Consider the following 22239-nt stretch of genomic DNA (forward strand, 5'->3'; position numbering starts at 1 on the left):
GTTTTCCCTTTCTGTGCATCCATTGACTTCCCACATTAAGGGACTAGAACGTGGTCGGGGTGGAGGGTGGACAAGCAGCAGTTCTTCGTGTTCCCCTAGCAGCTCTCAAGTTCCCATAGGTGACATGGCATGGCCTGAGTTCTGCAGACTGTGGCTTGTCATCAGACTGCTACACAAGGATTAAAGCAGCATTAAATCAGGGAGAGGGAATATTTGAGGAACTGGTCTGGAATTCAAAAGATCTGAGCTAAAAGTTAGTCAGAGAACTTGTGATCCTTGTGAAGTGTGTATTTCTTTGTGCCCCTGGGAAATTAGTCTCACTGTCTTGGTTTCATGCTCCAAAAAATGGGGTCCATTCTACTATTTTTTGCTCTTTGTGTCTCTTCATAGAAGTTTTCCAGGCCAGCAACCATCTGTTAGTATGTATAGGCACACTGGCTAATACAGCTAGTCCTGAACAGAGCAGGGGCTTTTAAAAAGTAGTTATAACACAAAAAACGTGGGATTCCTTCCATCAGAACAGGGCTGCTCACAACTGTGCAGGAGGAGATGGCAGCATTGCTGACTCCAGGGTTGTATTGGATAGGCTTTAGGGCACAGAATGGAAGGGAAATGTCTGTTCCATGCTAAGCATCAGATGAAATGGATCTCTTGGGTTTGCAGCACACTTGTGAATTTTTTCTTTCAATCCATCTTTGTCTTCTGTTGAAGTGGATGGTCTGAAGTTGGTTCAGCTAGGGAAGTCTCAGTAGAATTCCAAAGGATTTTTTTCTGCTTTGCAAAGTGTAAAGCTCAGATACCTGGCCTGCTTTTGCAAGTGAAGAATTACATCTCAAAAATGTCAGAGGAAAAGTTAATTTATAATTATTCTTGTTCTTATTGAGGAAAACTCAGCCAAGATATCTGCAGACTAAAAATAATGTCTTGCAACTTCATAGTGACATTCACTGGAGGCTCTCCAGATATTTTGCTAACATGAATTAATAAAATCCCAAAATATCCTTTACTGCCTAGTATTTTTTTATCCTTGTTTTACAGATGAATTAATACATGGATGATATTCTGATGCCTTGAAGGCACTGAAAAAGCATCAGTAGGACCATCTCACCTTTAAAATTTAAAGTAAAGCAACTAATAATCAAATTTACAGCTGCACTGTGTGCTCAGATGTCTTGCTTTTAGGTTGTAAATGCTTCCTTTTTCCAACTTGTCAAGTAATGTAAATACCCCTAATGTCACCCAGATAATGTGACCAGATAGATAGCTAGATATTTATCTTTATTCCTATTTAGCAAGCAGCTTATATTTGATATGTCAGTTATCTTCAAGGCTTCACCATCCAGTCTAGTTTATATTGACTCAGGAGCGTGGCTGCCTAAATTCAGAGCAGTGGCAATGGCAGATAGGCACGCAAGTGCAACAGTGAATAAGTTTCTGAGGAGGGCAGTTATCATTAGAATCACTTAAACATCAACCAGAAGCACCAAGACCAGTGAAAATGCTATCTCAGGCTGGCAAATGTGCCACGCTTGCTGCCCACAGAAGAGAACCTGTGGAGAGCTGGTGCAGCACCTTTGGGCTGCCAGAGAGGAGGAGTGGCAGGGAATTCGTGGGAGTGAAACAGAGAGAATCAAAGTGCCTGAGGGGATGGAGGGTGAGAAGGAGACAGTGTAACAACTTGTACAGACTTGTGAGGTTCCGAAAAACTGCCAACACCGGAGTATGGAAGATAATTTTAGGTCCGTTAACAAAACTTCCAAAAATACAGGACTTCAGACAGATACAGTTCAGAGGTTGACTGACTTTAAAATAAACAGAAAAACGGATGGATTTTTTTTTTTTTTCACGCAGACCAGAGTAGGCTTTCTTAATAAAATAGACTATGGTTTGAGTACTTGCTGCTACTGTTGCAAGACTCTTTGATTTTCGAAGGAGTTGCGCCTCAGATGCACTTCTTACTGGCTTGCAATTGAAAATTTGACTGACATTTGGATCAGATAATTTCATTTGCTGAACAAACCTTTGCAGCCATGCTGTTTCAAGTACAGAACTTTATGGCTCAGTTAAAGATGAGAAACTTGTCAGGATGGCCAGTAAGTGATCTATTTTGCCATCAACCAGAAGACAACCTGAAAATCCAAGTGAAATGCACAGTGCTAAGGGGAGAGGAGCTTAGGCTAAATATTATAAAGACTTTTAATGCAACCTTTCCAGGCTTTTGAATTTGTTTTGTGATAAAACTTAAAAGATGAGGGGAGTTTAGTGTGTGTGTTTGAAGGAGGTTGTTTTGGCTTGATAATTTTTCTCGTGATATGTGGAAAGTGCAAAAGTACTTTCAGGTAATGCTGACTCCCTTGAAGTCTGCATAAGGCCTTTGATACTGACTCTCAGTTTGTACATGACATTACTGCAGCTCATGTGGAACAGAAAGAAAAACGTCACTGTCAACAAGCAACTTCTGTTCTGGATTGGTTTTTGAAACTTAAGCTGGAAGAAACCTCTTGCATGCTGTTTGACATTGACCTGGTTTTGTATTTAGAACCTTTATGAAGTAACTTTCCACAGGCAGACCCCAGGTTTCAAGGCAAAACTCTTCCCTAGTTAAAGTTTTTACGGTGGCAACAGCACCATCTTATGTAGATTTTTCTCCAGTAATTTAGACAGAAGGCTTAGCACTGCATTTGGGTGTGATGAAATGGACCTTGAATTGCTACAGGAGTAGAAAATTGATGATGTTGATTTCAAAGTGGCTTACTCCATGGAACTGAGGAGCATAAACCAGGACAGAGCTGGGGTAACCAGTGGGAAAGCACACACATCACAAGTGATTGGCTCGAGTTTGTTGGCTGCAAAGAAAACACGTGAAGCAGGCTGAGGCAAGTTAGCCTTTTTGGTATCCTGCATGAGGTCACCTGTGACCACAGATTTCATTTTGACAGTTAAGCATTTGCCTTTGGATGGGAACTTCTGTGAAGGTGGTATCAGACTGATCAGCTGAGGTGGTTCTCAGTAACAGTAGTGTTAAGGTGTTTCTTAGCTTCAATGAACATTACAAGAGATGCTTGTTTAGTATTGTACTCTGCATGACAAAGACTGTGCTGCTTTTATCCCGTTGCTTCTTGCCGATGGCTTGTGTAGGAATGAGTATTTCGTCCAGCTCCCTGCTGCAGCCAGCAGTATGTGATATGACTTGTGCTAAAATGCCCTGAAAATAAAAGCCAGCTAAAGAGCTATAATGATGAGAAAAGAGAGGCATTTATCCTACCTGGCTTGCATAACTGCTGTACTGCAAAAGTTGTTTTGGTTGCTTTTCCTGAAAGGGCTTATCACCTTCAGCTCACTACAGAGGAGGCTCAGGTGCCTTGCTTGGACAAGGCAGTAGGCTTTCCAATGCCTCAAGTTCAGCCAGACAAATTCCACAGTGAGTGGAATTTACATTATTTTGTTTGTTCACAGTTAATGTGTGTTCTGTTCTCTTGACAAGGGCAAAGCTGGTCCTTAAAAGGAGAAAGGCACTTCCTTGTCTGCCCAAGGCTGACTACTGCCTTCTGGATCAGTTGGCACCCTCAAAGGGAAAGAGGGACCATCTCTTTCATGATGGCAGCAGAGAACTGCAGAAGGAAAAAGCTTCATGAATGCAGGGTGGAGAAAGCAGAGGTGGTGAGACCATCAACATAAAACCTTCAGAAAGTGTGATGAATAAGAAATGCCAAGAAGAGCAAGGAGCAGGCACACAGTCAGGGCCCAGCTAGAGTAGGAAAACTATTTTACTGAGGGCTTAGAGGGGACTTTGCAGAATCTGTTGTAGGCCAAGAGATTCTCTGAATGCTGCTGGTTTGAAAGCAAACCTAAAAGAATGAACCTGCCCTATGAGCACACTGTGGGTAGAGAGGGTTTGATCACAAACTCTCTTATTTTTGTTTTGCTTCATTCAAGAGGACCAGTAACAAATTTTCAAGGTTCACCTGTTCTAGTTTATGTTCAAGTAGAACAAAATTTTAGGTTTTAAAAGTTCCTTTGTGTTGTTTTGATCCATTCAGAGTTTGTACTGTTTAAAGGCAGTGGTCTTTTAGCCTTTCTAGATACCAAATTAAGTATTCAGGACAGATGCTTTAAGAAACCTGGCCGAATTTTCTTGAAATTTGCAGTTTAGGCTAATTTTTCTTGAAATCTGAGGTTTTGGCTGGAATACATGTTGCTGTTCTATATAACTTGCCATCCAGCCCATGAAAAAAACAGCCATTTGGAGGAAAGCAGTTAATGAGCTTTGCTTATGAATATGGTTATGATGATTTTTCTGTCGGATTTTGACATATTACTGGCATTGGTGACATTTTTGTTTCCTTTCACTTGTATAGAAATAGAAAGATTTTAGAAATGTGCTAAGTGCTTCATACAGGCAGTGTTGCACTGGACACAGTTACATGCCAAAGAGAAACGAGATATACGCATTTGTATCTTGTATAGGATAAGGATCTTCAAAGGGCTCTGGGTAGAACAAAGCCCAGCCTGTAAGGTGTGATCAAATAGCCTGCTGAATAAGACCAAAGAGGAGGAAACCTTTTGGTACAGCAGCCCTGGTTTGTTTTGCCACAGACAGTGTATTCTTTGTGTGAGGTGCCAGTTTTGTGTCATCCCCATTTACACATGCACATGAAGTTCCAGCACATGCATAGTAGTCTCCTGTCGTGCATATGGTAGAGCTGTAGCTGCTCTTAACTCCTCCATCATCCTACTCTCAACTCCTTTCAAAAAGTTTTTGAAAACCAGTGCACGAAACACATACTCCAGAAACTAAACTCAGCAGAAAGCTTAGGAAATAGAGGCTTAAAAGGGGATGATGGGGTGTGGTGGAACCAACCCAAACCCCACTATTTGTATCTCCCCGTTGTTGCAGATGAGGTTCTGTAAATAAAATGATTGGTAACCTTCCTGTCATGAACCAGAAGACTGTATATTAGTACTTGCTATGAGGAATAAGTTCTATAAGGAACTCTCTTCCTCCTTCCCTGAAACATTCACGAGATTTCCAGCCATACATACACAAGGACACCTATATATGAGCTGTATAGCTCTTTGTATCTCCATCATTTATGGAGGCCTTGTTCCTTCATGGTTCTTCAGTGGTGTAGCAAGAAAGCATTGGAATAATAAAACTTTGAAAATGACAATTATTTTACTTTTTTGGGTTATGTAAATATAAGTAAAGACTGCATCATTCTCTTTGTTAACCGAGAGTAAGAAAGGCTTATTTAAGTTCTTATTAATCAAGTCCTAACAATGTACAGTGCTGGAGGACCTACCTTTGTGTACTTCTGATCCAATGCAATCCCAGGCAGAACAGATTGAGTCCCTTTTTGTGCAAGATGGCTGATGGGTTTCAGGAGGGCAGGAGAATGTGTAACATCCTGCATTGAAAAACTGAAGAAAGAACAGGGGACTGTGCAGTGCAACAGTAGGAGCTTTTACCTGTGTTAGTGAGAGAGTGAGTCCACAGGTAGAAATGTGAGGTCTTTTGTTATGAAGTTGTGAAGTAGAAATGAGAGCTTAGGACAAATGATAAGTTGGGACGCCATAGCTGCTTTTAAAGAACAAAGATTAAAAAAAAAAAGTGGATTTGATGAGAAAGATGGGTCAAGGGAAATCTTTCAAAATTTTCGTAAGAAGAAGCACATCTGGACCTGTTGGAGGATGGAACAAAAGATGGAAATCTTTTGTTTGAGCAAAAGAATTTGATGGACAGCAAATAAACAGAATATGAAATACCAAGCTGTAGCTTTTTAGATCTGAGCTGTTTCTTGCTAAATGGTTTGCAAAGGTTTCATAGCCACAATAATCTTTTTTCTAATGTTCCCAAACTTTCATTCAAATGATTGAAAAGCTCCATTGCTATTGCTGGCTTCCAGACAGCTAGTTGATACTGCAATCAACAATTGTTTGAAGGAAGGCTTGATTAAAGTGTCACATAGCTATAGTTAACTGGCATGTGACTTTTGTTTCTCCAGCAGACTTCCTTATCTCAAGCCTTTAAGGAGGATCATGTAGAGGAGATTTTTTTTTTTCTCCTTGGGGCTTTTTTTTTTTAAAGTGAAACTCTTGAACTTTCCTCTGAAACAAAATTCATTTGATGTTGAGTGTTTCTTATTCAAATGTCCTTGACATATAAAAAGATCTTGTATAACCTCTGATATACACACATTAACAATGAGGAACTGAAACTTCTCCTCATATCATGTTTTGGGTTATACACACTCCAACCTTAATTGTCTTCCGGGTTGGTAACAGATCATAATAACTGTTAATTGTTAGGACAGAAAAATATCTAGGACTTGCTGGGCTAAGAGAAGATCTTGCCCTTAAAGTCCAGTTGTCTTAGTTTAGTAATGAGACGTGACAAATGGGTGAAGCTGGAAAGTGGGTAAAGGGTGTTGTCATATAATGCTCTTGTGAGGTCTTCTGGGACTAGCTTAAAACATTCACTACCATCCCAGAACAGAGCATGCACCATGAGAGTGGTTCTCATCTGTACCTGTGCAAAGTTTTCCAGGTCAGCCAAGAGCTACTGATGAAGTCACTTTGAACCCATTTGACATTGAAAGTTAAGAAATGCTTGGACAATCCAGTTTGATGACTCGGCTGGGGGAACGGTAACCTCCAGCTGTGACACTGAAACAAACACCTGGGAGTGGCACAGTGAAACTGCACTGGCCACTTCCAAAGTGATTACACCCTAATGTACCCAGTGCCTTTTCAGAAAGGAGCTGATGTAGGCTCTGTTAGCAAGGAAATAATTGTTTTCTTTGTTCTGTAGCTGTAGTGTGAGCTTGTCATCCACCTCTCCCCTCACAGGTAATCACAGGAGAACATCCAGAGGGTTTTAAGGAGGGAAAATTGGGTTAATGCCATCACCACTGAATTTCACTGTGCATGAGGCAGGCTTGGAGATGAGCCTCAGGGTTTTGAAAAGAGAGGCCAACAAGTGTAGCACAGGTGGCATAGGAAAGGGGTTAAAAGACAACACTGCAAGGTGATAGTGCAGAGAAGTACATCAGGACAGAATTATGGCTTGAAAGAAAGAGTATGGTGGAGGGGAGAGCCAATAAAGGCAGTCCTCTGTGGCACAAGGTGGGAGAAATACCACAGTAAAGAGGTGTAGGGGAGGAATGTTATCTCAGGACCTGAGTAAAAAGGCCTCTGAGAAGCCTAGGAGGTATCTGGCATATAGATGAGGAAGAGTATTGAAATGTTAATTTCAAAGAACAGAGAAAGATGTAGAGAGAGCCTGGAGTGATCCTTAAAGGGGACCAGATGTTGACAGTAGTCAGGGTGTCAGAGGAGAAGACTAAGGCTGTTAAGGAGCTGGGCTTCACAAATGTCATGTTTTGAGGCAGGTAGTTCAGTGTTAGGGGAGGCAATCTGCAAGGTTGTGTCTGCTGACTAAGGACAGCAGGCCTGTTCTTGAGAGCTGCAAAGGTGTTAACATGAGCTAATTGTGTTATACAAGTGCCAGTGAGGTGTATCTGCAATATGAAGGATCTTGTGTTTCACCCAAGATGGCTTGATTGGCCCAGTTTCAAGCAGGTAGTTTTCATAGTTTTGGTCATGTTTTTTCAGCAGTTGACTTATGTGTGTAGTACAGGCTGGAATTTCTCTCTTCATAGAATCATGGAATGATTTGAGTTGGAAGGAACTTTCAAGATCATCTAGTTCCAACCCCCTTGCCATGGGTAGGGATACCTTCCACTAGACTAGCTTCCTCAAAGCCCCATCCAACCTGGCCTTGAACACTTTCAGGGATGGGGCATCCGCAACTTCTCTGGGCAACCTGCTCCAATGTCCACCAACCTGCTCCAATGTCTCACCAACCTCACAGTAAAGAGTTTCTTCCTAATATCTAATCTAAACCTAAAGAATTTCTTCCTGGTATTTAATCTAAACCTACCTTCTTTCAGCTTAAAACCATTCCCCTTTGTCCTATCACTACATGCCCTAGTAAGCTCCAGCTTTCTTGTAGCCCCCTTTAGGTACTGGAAGGCTGCTATAAGGTCTCCTTGGAGCCTTGTCTTCTCCAGGACGAACAACTTCAGCTTTCTCAACCTGTCTTTATAGGGGAGATGTTCAGTCCCTCTGGTCATCTTCATGGCTCTTCTCTGGGCTTGCTCCAGCAGGTCCACCATCCTTCTTATGTTGGGGGCCTCAGAGCTGGATGCAGTACTCCAGGTGGGGTACTCCATACTAGAGTGGAGCAGAGTGGGAGAATCACTTACTCTGACCTGCTGGCCATGCTGCTTTTGATGCAGCCCAGGATATGTTTGGCTTTCTGGGCTGTGAGTGCACATTGATGGGTCATGTCAACTTCTCGTCCACCAGCACCCCGAAGTCCTTCTCTTTAGGGCTGCTCTCAATCTTTGTTTTCTTTTAGAGTGTACTACACATACTTTAATAGCACAAAAATGTTTTACTTTATAAGATTATTTGTGTCCATGATATAAAAGAGCAGTGTGGTTCACAAAGGTCTTCTGGTTTGCTTGTGTTCAATAGGAATTAGCCCGTCACCTCCGACCTGGAACTCTGCGTGCTGTCTTTGGGAAGGACAAGATTCAGAATGCTGTTCACTGCACAGACCTTCCTGAAGATGGGCTTTTGGAGGTAAGACCTGCTAGACAAACGTGTGCTCAACAACAGGAAGTTATTAAGTGAAAAGCTATTCTTGACAGTCTTTGAAGCTGGTGAGTAGCTGTGTTGAAGACCAGACTAGACACAAAAGCAGAAGTTTTTTAAGGGCATTTAACCCATGTAATTCTGATACTATAAAAAAATCATCCATGCATTTTTCTTGAATGAATATAGTACAATGAAGTATTTAATTAAATGAAAGTCAAGGGTCCTCTCTTTGTCTGAACATCCTGTGTCCTTGGCACTGAATATAAGCCCTAACCGTGCTCCTGCGGGGACACCTTCTTAGCCCTTGGATGACCACCATGATTCCTGATCTAGATTGTTTCTACAGCGAGCTCGTGTGGAGCTTGGAATATTACAGGCACTAGGGATTTGAATTCTCCAAATAGAGTCCGGGTTTATTTTTAGACAGTCATACTTATGCACATCATTTTGTATTTCCTGTGTTTTACGTTAACTTACTAATTATTATCTGATTTTGGCTTTGTATGCTTTCATTAAGGTCCAGTAAAATGGGAAAATGTTAAATTAGGGGAGTTTATAAAGACAGACGTACTCACTATGAAAACCAGAACAAGCTCATTCACTTAATTCCATGCCTCAAAACTAAGGTCTGTACAAGGGGTTGAAGTGGTGTGTAATCATTTCTTCAATGGATCTCTGTGTCAGTGAAGATGTTTTTCCAGTGCATCCATAGCTTGTGTTTTACTGGTTACATGTGTTTGTGAGTGTATTGCTGTCAAGTTACAGCAGAACTATGGAGCAGCAAGAATTGTCCTGGCTTGGATAATTTTACATTGCCAAAATAGTGGTTTCATTGGGGAGTGAGGAAGAGCTGACTGCATCACCATCTCCCTTCATGAAATAACGTGTGAGATAAAGTGCTGTTTGCTAGGAAATTGCATCTAGTTTAAGGCATAGACTAGTGAAATTCAATACTTAGAAAGGCAGCCAGTATCAACAAAGTTGCAGCTTTTTAAAGCATTTCCAAGGTGTCATTAAAAATGGACAACTTCCAGTTCCTTCCCAAAGGGACTGGATTTAAACAAGCAAACAGGTATTTGTCACCGCATACTTGAAGTCCCTCAGTCATGGCTTTTCAGTGGCAGCAGACAGAAAGGCATAGCCTGCAAGGGAAAAAGTAAAGTCTCACCAACACTCAGAACAATTTAGGACTCCATCAGAATTTTCTGTCTCTTTCTCTCTTGGGTCCATAGTCTGTTTCCTTTACTGTTTTCCTTTCTTGGTGCAAAGCAGATATAACCCCATTTTGCTGGTTGGTTGAGTTTATAGCTACTGTGAGGCAGGAATTGCTTCTCCAAAGCAGAAACTGAGGCTGGAGTTCTTTCTCAAGGTCTCCACTACATGTGTTTGTCCTTTGAATCCCGCAGCTGAATCATGAGCTAAGTTCTTGATCTAGTATAAGTCTGACTACACACCTTGCAGTTCCCATTGCAATCTGATCGTTTTAACTGTTGTTTATTGATTATATTTTTTTGGGAGAGGAATCTAAAATCTTTTTTTACCATAGGCATAATTTTACACAGAATATGACTCTTCATCAGTCTGTAGTTCCTTCTGTAACAGTCCAGGTTAAGCCAGCCGTTGTAAAGGACGTTGCTGAATGTTCTTTAGTGAGAAATAAAGCAGTGACTGTTTCATTCTGATTTTTTGGCAAATAAGCATTATAATGTAAGCTACAGAAGCCTTTTTACTGCTAACACTTTAATTCTTGGAGTATCTTTGCATCTGTCTTCTGTAAGAAACACAGTTGCCTGAAAACGTAGGTAAGCAAAGTAAACAGTAACCTCTGGATTTGCTTAAGTGCAAGAACTTGTCACAACTGATGAAATGCTGCATGCGCAGAGATCCTTGGGAAGGACTTTTTCCTCAGTGAGCTTTTCTGTGAGAGGAGCTTAAATCCAGTCAGAGAGACTTCATTTGCTAGCAAGTGGAAACGAGACCTTTCTTCCCCAGCCTTGGTAACTGTAACAGTGCTGTAAATGTCAAGCTAGAGCAGAGTGACTGTGTGGCCTGCTAGAAGGAAACCAAGCCAGACAAACCTTTTTAAGAGATATGCTGTTCAGTAAATGAAGTGAAGGTTTTGATTCTTTAGTGGATATTTTAATATAATGAGTTTAACAGAGCAGTTATTCTCGGCCTCGGAGGAGGTGAATTCGGAGATAGGTAAGGCACTTGTCATTGACCTTGGCCATGTTGGTGCCATGAAACTTGCTTCTTTCAATATGGAGTTAGTGTTTGTTCATTATGTCCGTGTTCTGGTAGGAGATGTTGCTGTTGTTGAGATGTTAATGCTGCTGTTCCTATTAAAGCTTTACAGTATCATTGTAGGCCAGCTGATTAGTAGAGGAGGAGTCTGGAGTAAGTTTCAGGCAGAAATCTGACCTGCTAGATTTATACTAAAAAGATGAAGAATCCTTTCTAAAACCTCAGATAAGTTCATCCCCAGCAGTCTCTTTTCCTTTCTTCTAGTGTCATTGGTTTTTGTACTGTGTTAATGCTCTGCTGCAGTTTTTACCCAGTATAGCTCCAAAGCCCAACCTTTATGCATATTGCACTCCTGTTTGGCTAATGAAAGGTAAGTTTGGCAACCTGATCAGGCACAAGAGCTAGGAACTCCAGAGTTTCATTTCTAACTGTGGAGCTGATTTTATCTGAGCTTGGCTAAGCCACTTTTCAAATTTTGGCATGAAAGTGTTTGGCTCTGAAATTATGTATGAAGAGTTTCTAATTTATATTTCTCTTCTCCAAAATAAAGTACTAAATGCGACAAATTTTGTAAAACAAACTGCAGAATCATTATTACAATAAGGACACAGAGTGGAAGTTCCAGTATCTCTGAGCTTAAATTGAGCCCAGTGGGTTTGTACAAAGAAAGCCTTGGCTGTATCTGTTGGCTGGTGTGTGCAGTGCTTGCACTGTTAATGCTAAAACAGTTTATTAAGGGTCCATGCCACAGTCCCAACTCTTTTTTGGCCACATGTTCTGTGTGCACATCTGCAGGGTCAGCAGTGCCCAGAGGACCTTGGAGACAAGATGGAGGGACTGCTGCTGTTACCACTTTGTGGTTAGAAAGCTGAATAGGTTGGTCTGTGTGTTAATTGGTTTTGTGACTTTTGGACTTCCAGAACCAAATGGAGATGGAAAGGGGTTGATCTACTGTCCTATCATGAGCCTTAAATAGATTGTATTTATGGAAGCACAATAAAGGCATGTTCCTGTGTAGAAGGGAACACTCCAGAGCTTTCCTGAGAACTCAGGTAGCCTTAGTGTCAGATACTGCTTATCTTAAGATTTCTCCACCCTTCTCGGCAGTTTTCATCACCCACGGTTTCAGATATAACTGAAATTTGAAAAGGTTTTGCAATGGCAGCTGCTGTCTGATTGTCCACAAAAGGAGACTTCTAAGGGGAGATGAGATATGTAATTGAGGGTTAGATCAAATGCTTCCTGGAGTTAATAGCAAACTCTAGGTGACTTTGGTGGTTTGCACTAAATTGACTGTCACTAGGAAGTGCGAGGTTGTGACCTTTCTCCCAAGAATCATGACCATGGAGTACCTGGGGAAAGGAGAGAGAACAACTGTCTTGGGAACAGCAAGGACTAATTAACTAAATAAGGGTTAGCTTGTGCACTTAGTTTAGAACACTATATATAAATAATATAGTACAGCAGTTTTTCATTGTTTTTTTCTTAGACCTCTTTTCCATGGACCTGGAAAAAAGGAAAGTTCACTTTTAATCTTAAAACCCCCTCAAACAAACAAACCAACCCCAAAAGCAAATACAAGCACTTAGTCCCACTAGTTTGACCCTTAACTCCTATTTTTGTTCTACAAACTACTTGATGTTTTAGGCAGTGACTAACGAATATCAGAATTAATGAATAACTCACTTTGGCTCAAGAGAGGAGGGATTATGCAGTTGAGCCGAAAACACAACTGGTTGCAATGGAAAAATCAGTATATTTTCAGTTGTAGAGCTGTAACTGCTCTTTTTATTACTAGTTTAGTGATAAAAGAGGAGGGTGAATATTGCCCTGAAGCCTCTTAGATGAGTTGTTTGACTTACGGGGTCAGGCACTTACTTTTTCACTTCATAGACTTGTGTGTCCTCATATCAGTACAAAATGTATTTTCACAAGTGACAATGGATAGACACAAATAGCTCAGAACAGTCCGTTTTCTCAGGCTTGTCATCAGTTTCCCATTTTAATGAGGAGAGGAAAGAAAGGAGGAAGTAGAGAAGGGAGACTGATAGCAATGGAGGATTTGTGAGATGATGGGGTTTTATGAGTGATTCACGAATGAAGGCTTACCCAGGAGTTTCTTAATTTTTCGTATCAACTGATGTTGTGTAGGACATTCTTTCAGAGCAGAGGGTTGCATTTGTTTCCCACATCCAAAGCAGATACTGCTCTGCCTCTTGTCAGTTTGGTTTTTTCTATTTTTTATAAGGGAGATGCTTTTGGAGCAAGCAATCACAGTACTCACCTACATTCATGTTCTTTCTGAGTCAGGTAGAGCAAGGACTGGAACTTGCATCTTTTATATGCCAAGGAACTGCTTTATTTAGCAGACCAGAGATGTGTCATGTACATGTGTTGAAAGATGATTCTGTTTCTCAACTCACCTGAGGAACATTTCGGATAAATATCTTGTTGAAATAGAAGCTTGCAAACCATTGGATCTGATGAATCATCATTCTCTAGGACAAACTTCCTTGAAATTGGTCATTCCTGGAATAGTTTTTAATCAAAGTACTTCATACAAGGTGTTGTGGCTAAAAGACTTCACAGTTTACGTGCCTCCTTAAAGAAGTGAAGGCAAATTAAAAATCAGTCAGTGAAGATCATATTCACATCGCTGGAAGTACAGTGAGTAAAATTTCCCACAGGAGGTGGTGCTGTACACACACCTCAGTCCATTGGGTCTTAAGTGGCTGAGTACTTTTCAGATTATGCAGGAATCTACATAATTTAAAAAACAGTAGCCTAGAACTGCAGTTATAACAAAACCAGTATTTCTGGGCTTTGGCATGCTCTGCATATACATTGTTGCTCATACTGTGCAATTCAAAGTTTTTGGGTTTGGGTTTTTTTTGTGTGTGTGAGCAATTCCAAAAGGGCATTTGTAATGCTGCAAAACGCTCCAGGGATGATAGACTGCATGCATCTGGGGTAACCTGAAAGGTCTCTCCAGGGCGGTGCAGCCTGCTGAACCACCCACGCTGGCTTTATGTTCTTATGCCGTGGTGTTGGGGCGATCAAGTCGGTCTCACGGGGTCTCTTGGCGTGATTACAAAATCTTTAGTAGTCGACATTTATTTGTGTATGTGTACTTATATACACTCTAGTGTCCCTATGGGTGCTCTTTGCACTGGCACCTCGGGGTGCTGTGTCTGTGCCACCACATGGCTGCCAGGTGCCGTCAGGCTCTGCCTTGGGCAGCAGGACTGTGGGGGGAGATGTGTCAGCTTTCAGTGTCACGGGCGGCTTTCCAGCCCCGCATTAGCAAGGTCCTCCTCGAGTATCATTTGCTGGCCTTCTCACTGGCCTCAGAGCTATTTGTGGCACCCACAGACATGAAAATAACCTATCAAAGGGGGATGACTTTGCTGTTATCAAAGAAGAGTGGGTCTCATCTGTCTTCTGAGGGAGCTGTCATGATGGTTGGATTTTTTCCCTGTCACGTCTTTGAATTTCAGCTGTGCAGTGGTCGAGAGTAAGGCTGGGGACTGGCAGACTGTGCAATGTACCACTGGAAGCTCTTCATTCCCATGCTCAGCCTTGCACCAGTGAGACTGGCTTACTGCTTCTAAGCCTTTAAAACAAACTGGCAATATCATCTGGCTATACAGATCAGCTATGGCGTTCTGGTAGATGGGGGCTCTCCGAGTTCTGGCACTGGAAGTTCAGCTGCCTGGATCCAGCCTTGGGGAGATGGGAGGTGATGCTGTACGATAAACGGTGACAGGACGGGCCAGTTCAGCAGATGTGTTTTGTCCAGGCAAGTGCTGTGGACGATGAAAACCACGATCATTTTCCTCATTAAGACTTGGTATTAACTAAATGCTCTGCCTAGAGTTAAGAGCTGCGCTGTGCCTGAGCTTTTGGAGCAGCATGTCTTCCACCTGCTGCAGGCCAGCTGTCCTTGGTCTGGCATTCCACATAGTGCCAGGAGAGGCATGCCTTATGCCTTCTTTCCCTTTGCATTTATTCATGGAGGCTGAGGGCAATGGCGCAGGGGGGATGTTTTAGCAAGCTATTCAGAGTGGACAGGGTAGCACTCTCCTTGAAGTGGAGAGACATGCTTTCCATAACCACTTCTATAAGAAAAGAGTCGTGTTACAGTAGTGCTCTGCTGGCTGTCAGCTTACATTTTCCTGTTTGCTTCTTCCTCACTTGCCTGCTGCCGTTGTCTGGACCTGCGGGCATGCTGCATGGTGCTTGTGATCATCCACCCTGGAAATGCTTTCGTATCAGTCATGAGCTGATCTGTGGGTTGAGGTTATAGTGCAACAGTTTAGGATGGAAGGTATCAGAAGGATGCAGCTCTGCTCACCTAGTCTTTTTTGGTGCATCAAGGTGTAGTCCATGCAATTTAATAAAGCATGTCAATGAGTAACTCTCAGAAGCGTCAATGTGCTTAGTGTGGAATTTGAGTATGTCACACTCGGAACAAAGGTCTCCTGCATTGCTTGTTACCGATTAACTTGTCTGGTATTATGCAAGCTGCCTCTACCAGCTGAGAACTAACTCTCCCCATTCACAGAGCAGCCAAGCTTGTAAAACATTACACAGCAGAAGTGCATAGCATGGCAATGAACCTTTCACTGAGGGCATTCCAGCCGTGCCGCATTTCCCTCAGGAGTCTTTAAAATATTTTAATAAAGAAGCCATTGTTTCACTCAGTAATACAGCAATTTTGCAATGAAGTCTTTTATTAGTGGCCCATACTGAGCTGCATAATCCAGGGTAAAATGCTTTTCAGCATCTCCAGTGAAAAGAAATAAAAATTGGACGCGTTTGGGTGAGGTTGGTTTTGGCTCTTTTTTTTGCAAGTTTTCATAAAAGCAGTAGCTATTTTTGTCAGTTGGAAATATCAATCTCTCCTGGTACAAAACGATTTCTAGAGAGGTCTGTCAGATAATGGTTATTATGGTTCAAATGCTTCTCTGTTTTAACTTTCTGAGACTTTTATCCAACAGCTGTGGGAACAGGTTGGAAAGAATCTGGAGTATAGGAAAACTTAATCTTACTCGGTGGTGTTTTTACGTATCGGAAGATGTTAGCCAGCACTGGAATGCTGTCTCACAGTGTTTCCTGATGCTGTATATATACTTGTACAGAGAATTAAGTAATCTCTTTGCCTAGGCCTATCTGAAGAGAAATTAAGAATTAAAAATATTAATAGTAGATGGATGGATTTTGAACACATGTTGCTAGTTTCTCTTTTAAAAATATAAATTATGGTATTCTGAGGTCACTTGCACCTAATTTTGAGCATAGGTTGTATAATTATTATACTTGTGGGCCAGACAGGCAAACCAAACTAGGAACTTGTTTAAACATAGTTGTGAAATAGTTCACCTCTTGTGCTTCCACTTCTGGGTAAAATCCGAGGTCCAATTACTCCTTGTTCTGCCAAGTCTGGGGTTTCTGAGTGCCAGAGAGAAGAAGTTAATGAGTGTGAACCAAGCAGCTCCCAAACCTCTTTAAGTTTCACCTGATCCTGAAGGTAACCTGTGTGATAAACAGGGCTTGGCTTTTGGCACGTGTTTGTGTTGCGCTGAGCAAGGTAATTTTGTGGAGGGGAGGTCAAGGCGGAGGGAAGGCGTGACAATTCTTGATAACTCATTTGAGGCCCAGTTTGTGTCTTTGAGGCTGCTGCCTTCTTTCTTTCTCTCAGCATGTTTTCATTTTAGACCAAAAAGCCCAGATCCTCTTTCCATTACTCCTCTTCTTCCAGCTGAAGCGTAGCAACAGTTGGGCTGCAACTAATCTGCATGATGGGCAGATTACAGCAAAGAAGAGAAAAAAGCCCAGGGGAATAACTAATACAGCAAAAGCAGTAAGGGGGTGCTGTAGTTACACAGGTACGTAGAAGCTCAGAATATAATTAGTTTCTAAAGCAAGGGGCCCTGCACTTTATTTGGGGCATAAGAGAAGTACCGTTGTCCTGTAGCAGACACTGTTGTGAGATGCATATACATTTTTATGTGGATTCCTATTATTGACCTCAGCCAGTTGCACCTCCCACGTCTCTCAGAGATCAAATAGGCAAATATTAGTACTTCCTGTACCCCTTCCCTTGTCGGTGCAGCTTCCTTGACTGACTGCTGTAAACCAGCAGTAATTAAGAGGAGAGTTTGTCAGCTGTCTGCATTCATGTGTTCAAATGTATGTGGAACATGGGAGGACAAACCCAAAGCCAAACATATGTTAATATGAAAGACTGTGAACAAAATTTCCCGTATCTCATGGATGATAACACCATGGGATATCTTAAGTTTAGAATTTTGTCAAGCTCTAGAAACCACTTCTTCTTTCATAAGTAATAATAACTCATGATTCAAAGTGTAGCGTCATTCCAGTATTGGTTTTGTGCTGTCATAGAGCTGAGGGCTTAGACACTGGCTATGTTGGTCCTGTGCTAGCAGCTGTGCAAACACAGAACAGGATGGCAGTGATCACCTGACAGGGGTGTTGGCTGTAGTCTAGAACTCCTCAAAGTTGCCTAGCATCTTCTGGTTTCAAGTAAGAGCTGCGTTCTTTCTCTTCTTCTTTAACCCTAAGTTCACTGGCATATAGGCAGGAATGATGTAGCTACAAGTATGTAGGGAAGTCTCTGAGCAAGAGGCAATTCTCTTAAGTGGCCAGAGTTTTCTGGCCACTAAAAAACTGCGAAGTGGGCAGTTTTCCCTCCACATTGATGCCAATTACTGCTGTTCTAGGGAGAGGCAGTGCGCCAAGACTATCCAACCACAAACCAGGAACTGCAGGCTTCCTCTAGTAACTGTCTTACTCAGTCCAGCTATTGAATAGTAACTTGATCACTGAGGTGTCAAGACTCTAGTTCTGTCATGATGGTAAGTGGTTTAGCACTCAACGGGAGTATTGAAATCACAGAAAGCTGCTGAGATTTGAAACAAACTCTTGGCCTTTTAATACAGAGCCATTCCACAGGGGAATGGAGCTTCCTAGATTCAGTGACATATCTCAGAAGGTACTTTGAGCACTAATGCTAGGGGAATTTATGCCAGTAGTTTGATGGAATGTTTCCTATCAGCACAGTGAGCCACAGTCAACTCAGGGGTTTCTGATGGTGCACGGAAGACCACCACTGATGGTGCTTTTGGTAGTTTCTCTCAGGATATTTTGTTACTCTCTTATCTGTCCTAACTTTTACACTGTTGCTAGATGTAGCCTTTTGAGTCCTGGCCAAATAATCCCCTGCCGAACATCGTGGCTGCTCAGGAAGAGCTTTAAATGCTGGCTACCTTTTGCTTCATTTATTTGTTGACTTCTTCCATCTTTGCTTGAATCTGTGATGCGAGTGGAAACACATTGTTATCTCTGTGACCACTTCCTCCTTTATCAGCCATAATCTAGTAGCTCATGAGGACCATGACTGTCAGTGCTCTCTGAGCAGGCTGGAGAGCCTTCGCTGAGCATTGGTGATGTCTGTGGCTTGTATGAGCACATCTAAACCCAGCTTTACTTAGATACTTCACGTGCTAGCAGCAGGGGCCCTTTCCAGTGTTTTTGTCCAGTGCTCAGGACGTGTTTGCAGCTTGCACTGGCACTGGTGGTGCCTTGCGTCTTGCATGTGGTCTGCACCTAAGCTCACTAATTTGAGGGCATCCTACAAGACTTTTACAGGAGCTTCTGATTTTGAGGCAGGCACGCAAGATAAGTGTGAAGTGCAGAGGCAGTAATCCTCTGTGATTGACTCAGTGAGCTGCTTGGGATTCTTAGGAAAGCAGTACTTGCTGTCACGTTGTAGTTTTTCGTGTGTGATGGGAGTGGGGATCTTACACTTTATTTCATTCCAGTGGCTCTACCAGGCCAGTGATGTGTTCTGATGGTTACCAAAGATGTTGCTAAAGAAGGAGTAGAACTGGTGGGAGAGTCCTGGGCTACAATATTTAGTTCCTGCTACTGAGCAGTTAGTTTATGTTGTGAAGTGGGGAGATTCAGTGAACCTGTACCTTCTTGTTAAATCTACAAATATCTATGCTTCAAAAATCAGTGGTCTGGGTCAGCACAGTAGTTACGTATGATGTAAAAACAACACCTTATTATTTTAAATAAGTTTTGGTGTTCACTTATTTTTCTTAGAGTATATCAGAGTAAACAGCATAAAACTCACTTTCTTGGTGTTTTGATTGCGGTGTAATGAACTACTGTCTTGTCCTCTCATTTCCATCCTGTTTGGAATTCAGATTTTTCTTATCTTTTATTTTATGGTACAGTTTCCTAATAGCTTTCCTTACCTTTCTCTTCCGCTGTGTTTTCAGAGTTGAACATAACCATATGCAGCATTTGAGGTGACTGTGTTAAGAGCACACAGCATAAAAGCACAAAGTGCTCTGTGTTACCCTGTAGTGTTTCTTTAATAAAATCTTCCATTGTGAAGTTGGGGGGTTTGGTACATAGGGGATTTTGTCCCAGCTTTACTTAAGAAATTAGCTTTGATAGTTGAAGTGTGTGTGTACAAATAGTTCTGCCTTGGGCAGCCTGATCAGCTTTTATTTCTTACATTGCATGACACTTGAGAGAGAGGTAGGAGTGATGAACTTTCCCTTTTTTTTGAACAAACTTCCTGGGACTTAACCCTCTTCAGGTTTATGTGGGAAAATAATTCTTTGTTTTCCAAACACATACTACAGTGAGTAAGAAGGCTCTCTTTTTCGACAACCATTTTTATTTCTGGACTGCTTGTGGCTCAAAGGATGGTATGACTCCATGGGGCTTTTGGTCTTTAATCTAATGATTTAGTCATGTGAATCAGCTGAGTGAACTGTAACTGGAGTGCACTGTGGGTGTTAGCAAGTGTGCTTGCTAACGGCGTTGGCAAGTTCATGCTGATGTACAAATCGAGATTAATGGGCAAAAAAGAGATTTTTTTTTTTCTACTTGTGACCTCAAACTGAGATAACATGTAAAAAATTATCAGACCTAAGTGTTTGGGGAGCGTGTACTGATGCTGAAATTTCAAGTCAGCAAAGACTCTCTGGATCATGTGCTTGGATGCAGTCAAGGAGATACAGTTTTGTGGTGGTTTTGGGGACAGGGTACTGTTGAGCATCTGTCCAGCTGCATGGAAAGCACCGAGATTACTGACATGCTCTACATGCAAACAGGGATGAAAAAGACTTTCCCAGCTGCCAGTTTTGGTTTGGCAGAGATGAGGAAGGACTGAAACTGCCGTTGTCTTTCTGGTGATGGATGAGAAGTGAATCTGTGAACTCAGCATTTTTCTTGCTAGTACGTCTCCCTGTCAGCCCCCTTTGTTTTGCCATGAATGATACTAACAGGGCCTCTTACCAAAACCAGCCAGGACACGGGAACAGGGGGAATGGACTGTGAATGTTGAGGTATCCTTTCAGTGCTGAGGTTTTCTTTGAGGAAAGCTGTAATGCTGCCTGTATGAAGTACTGGTACAGTTCAAGGTGTGCCTTGGTCTGTTCTTCTGTATACGAAAGCACTTGACTCCAAAGCTGCTCAGCAGGCACCTCTCATCAGCACTGCTGTTTGCTTTGTTTTCTGGGCAGAAGGAGAATTAAATTGTAGGTGCCTGTAATTCTTATACTCGAAATCTTCAGACACACTTTGTGTCTGTGCTGCGTCATGCGTTAATATTAAGATGTTTTTCTCTCTTTTGGAAAACTGTCTCACTTGTTGCTTCCCTCTTTTTTTTTAATTTTGCCCAACCTTCCCATGCTTTTATTCAGATGATAGTTGTTTGTGCTCAGCCAGGGCATTAGACTGGATTTTCTTATTGCCTGCTGTATTAACTCCTGAAACTTTGGGGTACTGAGTGGAAGTGCTCAGAGAGAGCAGCCAACTTTGTTTACGTGAGTTTTGCATAGAGTGTGTGTGACAAGCACACTTCACAGAACTGAAGCAGCTCTCAGCCACTCCTCGGTGAAGCAGTTTATAGGGTCAGAGCCAGAAGGTCATGGTTATTCACCCGTTGATACTTCCTGAGCATTATTGCTATTTGTCCCTGAACAGGAGCTAGAGAGGGCATAGCTGCAATGCTGTAAAGCAGGTGGATGGTTCCTGGGATCTGTAAGGGGAGTACTGATGTTAAATTTAATCCTGTCTCATCCCTGGGAAGGAGTGAGCACACCTGAATGTGAAGAGCATTTGGGTGGCATCTGTGAAATGCATCAGATTGTTTTCAGATCTGTTCCTGGTGTGGGTTTGCCATCCTTGGGTCCTGTAAAAACACCAGAGGTGTGCTAGGCTCAGAGAGGCTGACCTTGCCCTTAGGCAAATGTGAGGCTTGTTGTTTTGTACAGACACAGCTCCCTTTTTTATGGTTTGTACTATGCTCAGACCCTTGCAAAGAGAGTAACTATTTCCTAAAATACAGAGTACTTTGGAATGCCTAACCCCCATCTGGATGCTTGATGCAAGTATCTTCAAGTTCTAGATCCCCTTGGAAAAGGACCTGGTGCTTTTAGAATGGAGGTTCTTCAATCTGTCTCCAGCTGGGGCCTCATAAGTTGGGACACCTCAAATCTCTTGGTAATGCTGAAATCCTTGGTATTGATTCTTCTGCATAACACCATACTTGTTGCCGTGTGAGTGGGGTAAGTTCTGGTGGTTTTTGTCCAGCACTGCCATGCTCCCAAGGGTGAGGTTCTTGGAGAGAAGGATCCTTCCTGTGTACCACAGGTATGCCAGCTCTTAACTGGTTTTACTGGGAGCTGGGTGGCAGCTGACCCACATAAAGATAATTATATATAAAGAGAACATACTGGCACTAGTTTAAACAGTATACAATACATAGTGTGCTTGTTCTGATGTCTGAGCCTTACCAGTACAGTCTGTGTGGATCTTCCACAATTCAATAAAAGCTAATTGAGGAGGAAGAGCGTTTGCACAGGTTGTAAGTAAGCAGAGTTGTTTAGCCTGGCCTGGAAAAATTGGTCGCACGAAATCCAGGGCCTTTAGGAACTAAAATAGCGCTACACCTTTTTGTTGCTAATGGCAGGTGAGCAGACGTTGGGCAAGGACAGCATTCACGTGTGTCAGTGTGTGCTGCAGCCGTGGATCAGGACTGACCCCAGGGGAGGCTATGCAGCTGTGGCCAAGGCAGCCCAGGCAGGGGTGAGGGTTGACTCAGCTCTATTAAACCTGCCCCATTGCAGGGAAATGGGCTGTGGTGGCAGCAGTTGTATCAGCACCCCAGGCTGAGGCTGGACACAGACTTATTATCCACAAAGGAGCAAATTCCACTGCACTTGGCCTTTTTCTTTCCTGTTGGCACAGCTCCCCACACACGCTGAGGGTCGTGCCCAGCCT

The 22239-nt window shown here is 42.3% G+C and overlaps 1 protein-coding gene across 2 annotated transcripts in view; it reads left to right on the forward strand.

Annotated features, from left to right (window-relative positions):
- NME7 (NME/NM23 family member 7) overlaps positions 1-22239 on the forward strand; it is a 92614-nt gene that overhangs the window by 67859 nt on the left and 2516 nt on the right. For both annotated transcript variants that reach the window (XM_027727567.2, XM_039388451.1), the window contains exon 11: positions 8542-8649. In XM_027727567.2, the coding sequence (XP_027583368.1) occupies positions 8542-8649 (108 nt within the window). The remainder of the gene's footprint in view (positions 1-8541; positions 8650-22239) is intronic.

The sequence above is a fragment of the Pipra filicauda genome, unplaced genomic scaffold (assembly GCF_003945595.2).
Source record: "Pipra filicauda isolate LSUMZ 115617 unplaced genomic scaffold, ASM394559v2 scaffold64_size3178608_pilon, whole genome shotgun sequence".
NCBI classification, from domain to species: Eukaryota; Metazoa; Chordata; class Aves; order Passeriformes; family Pipridae; genus Pipra; species Pipra filicauda.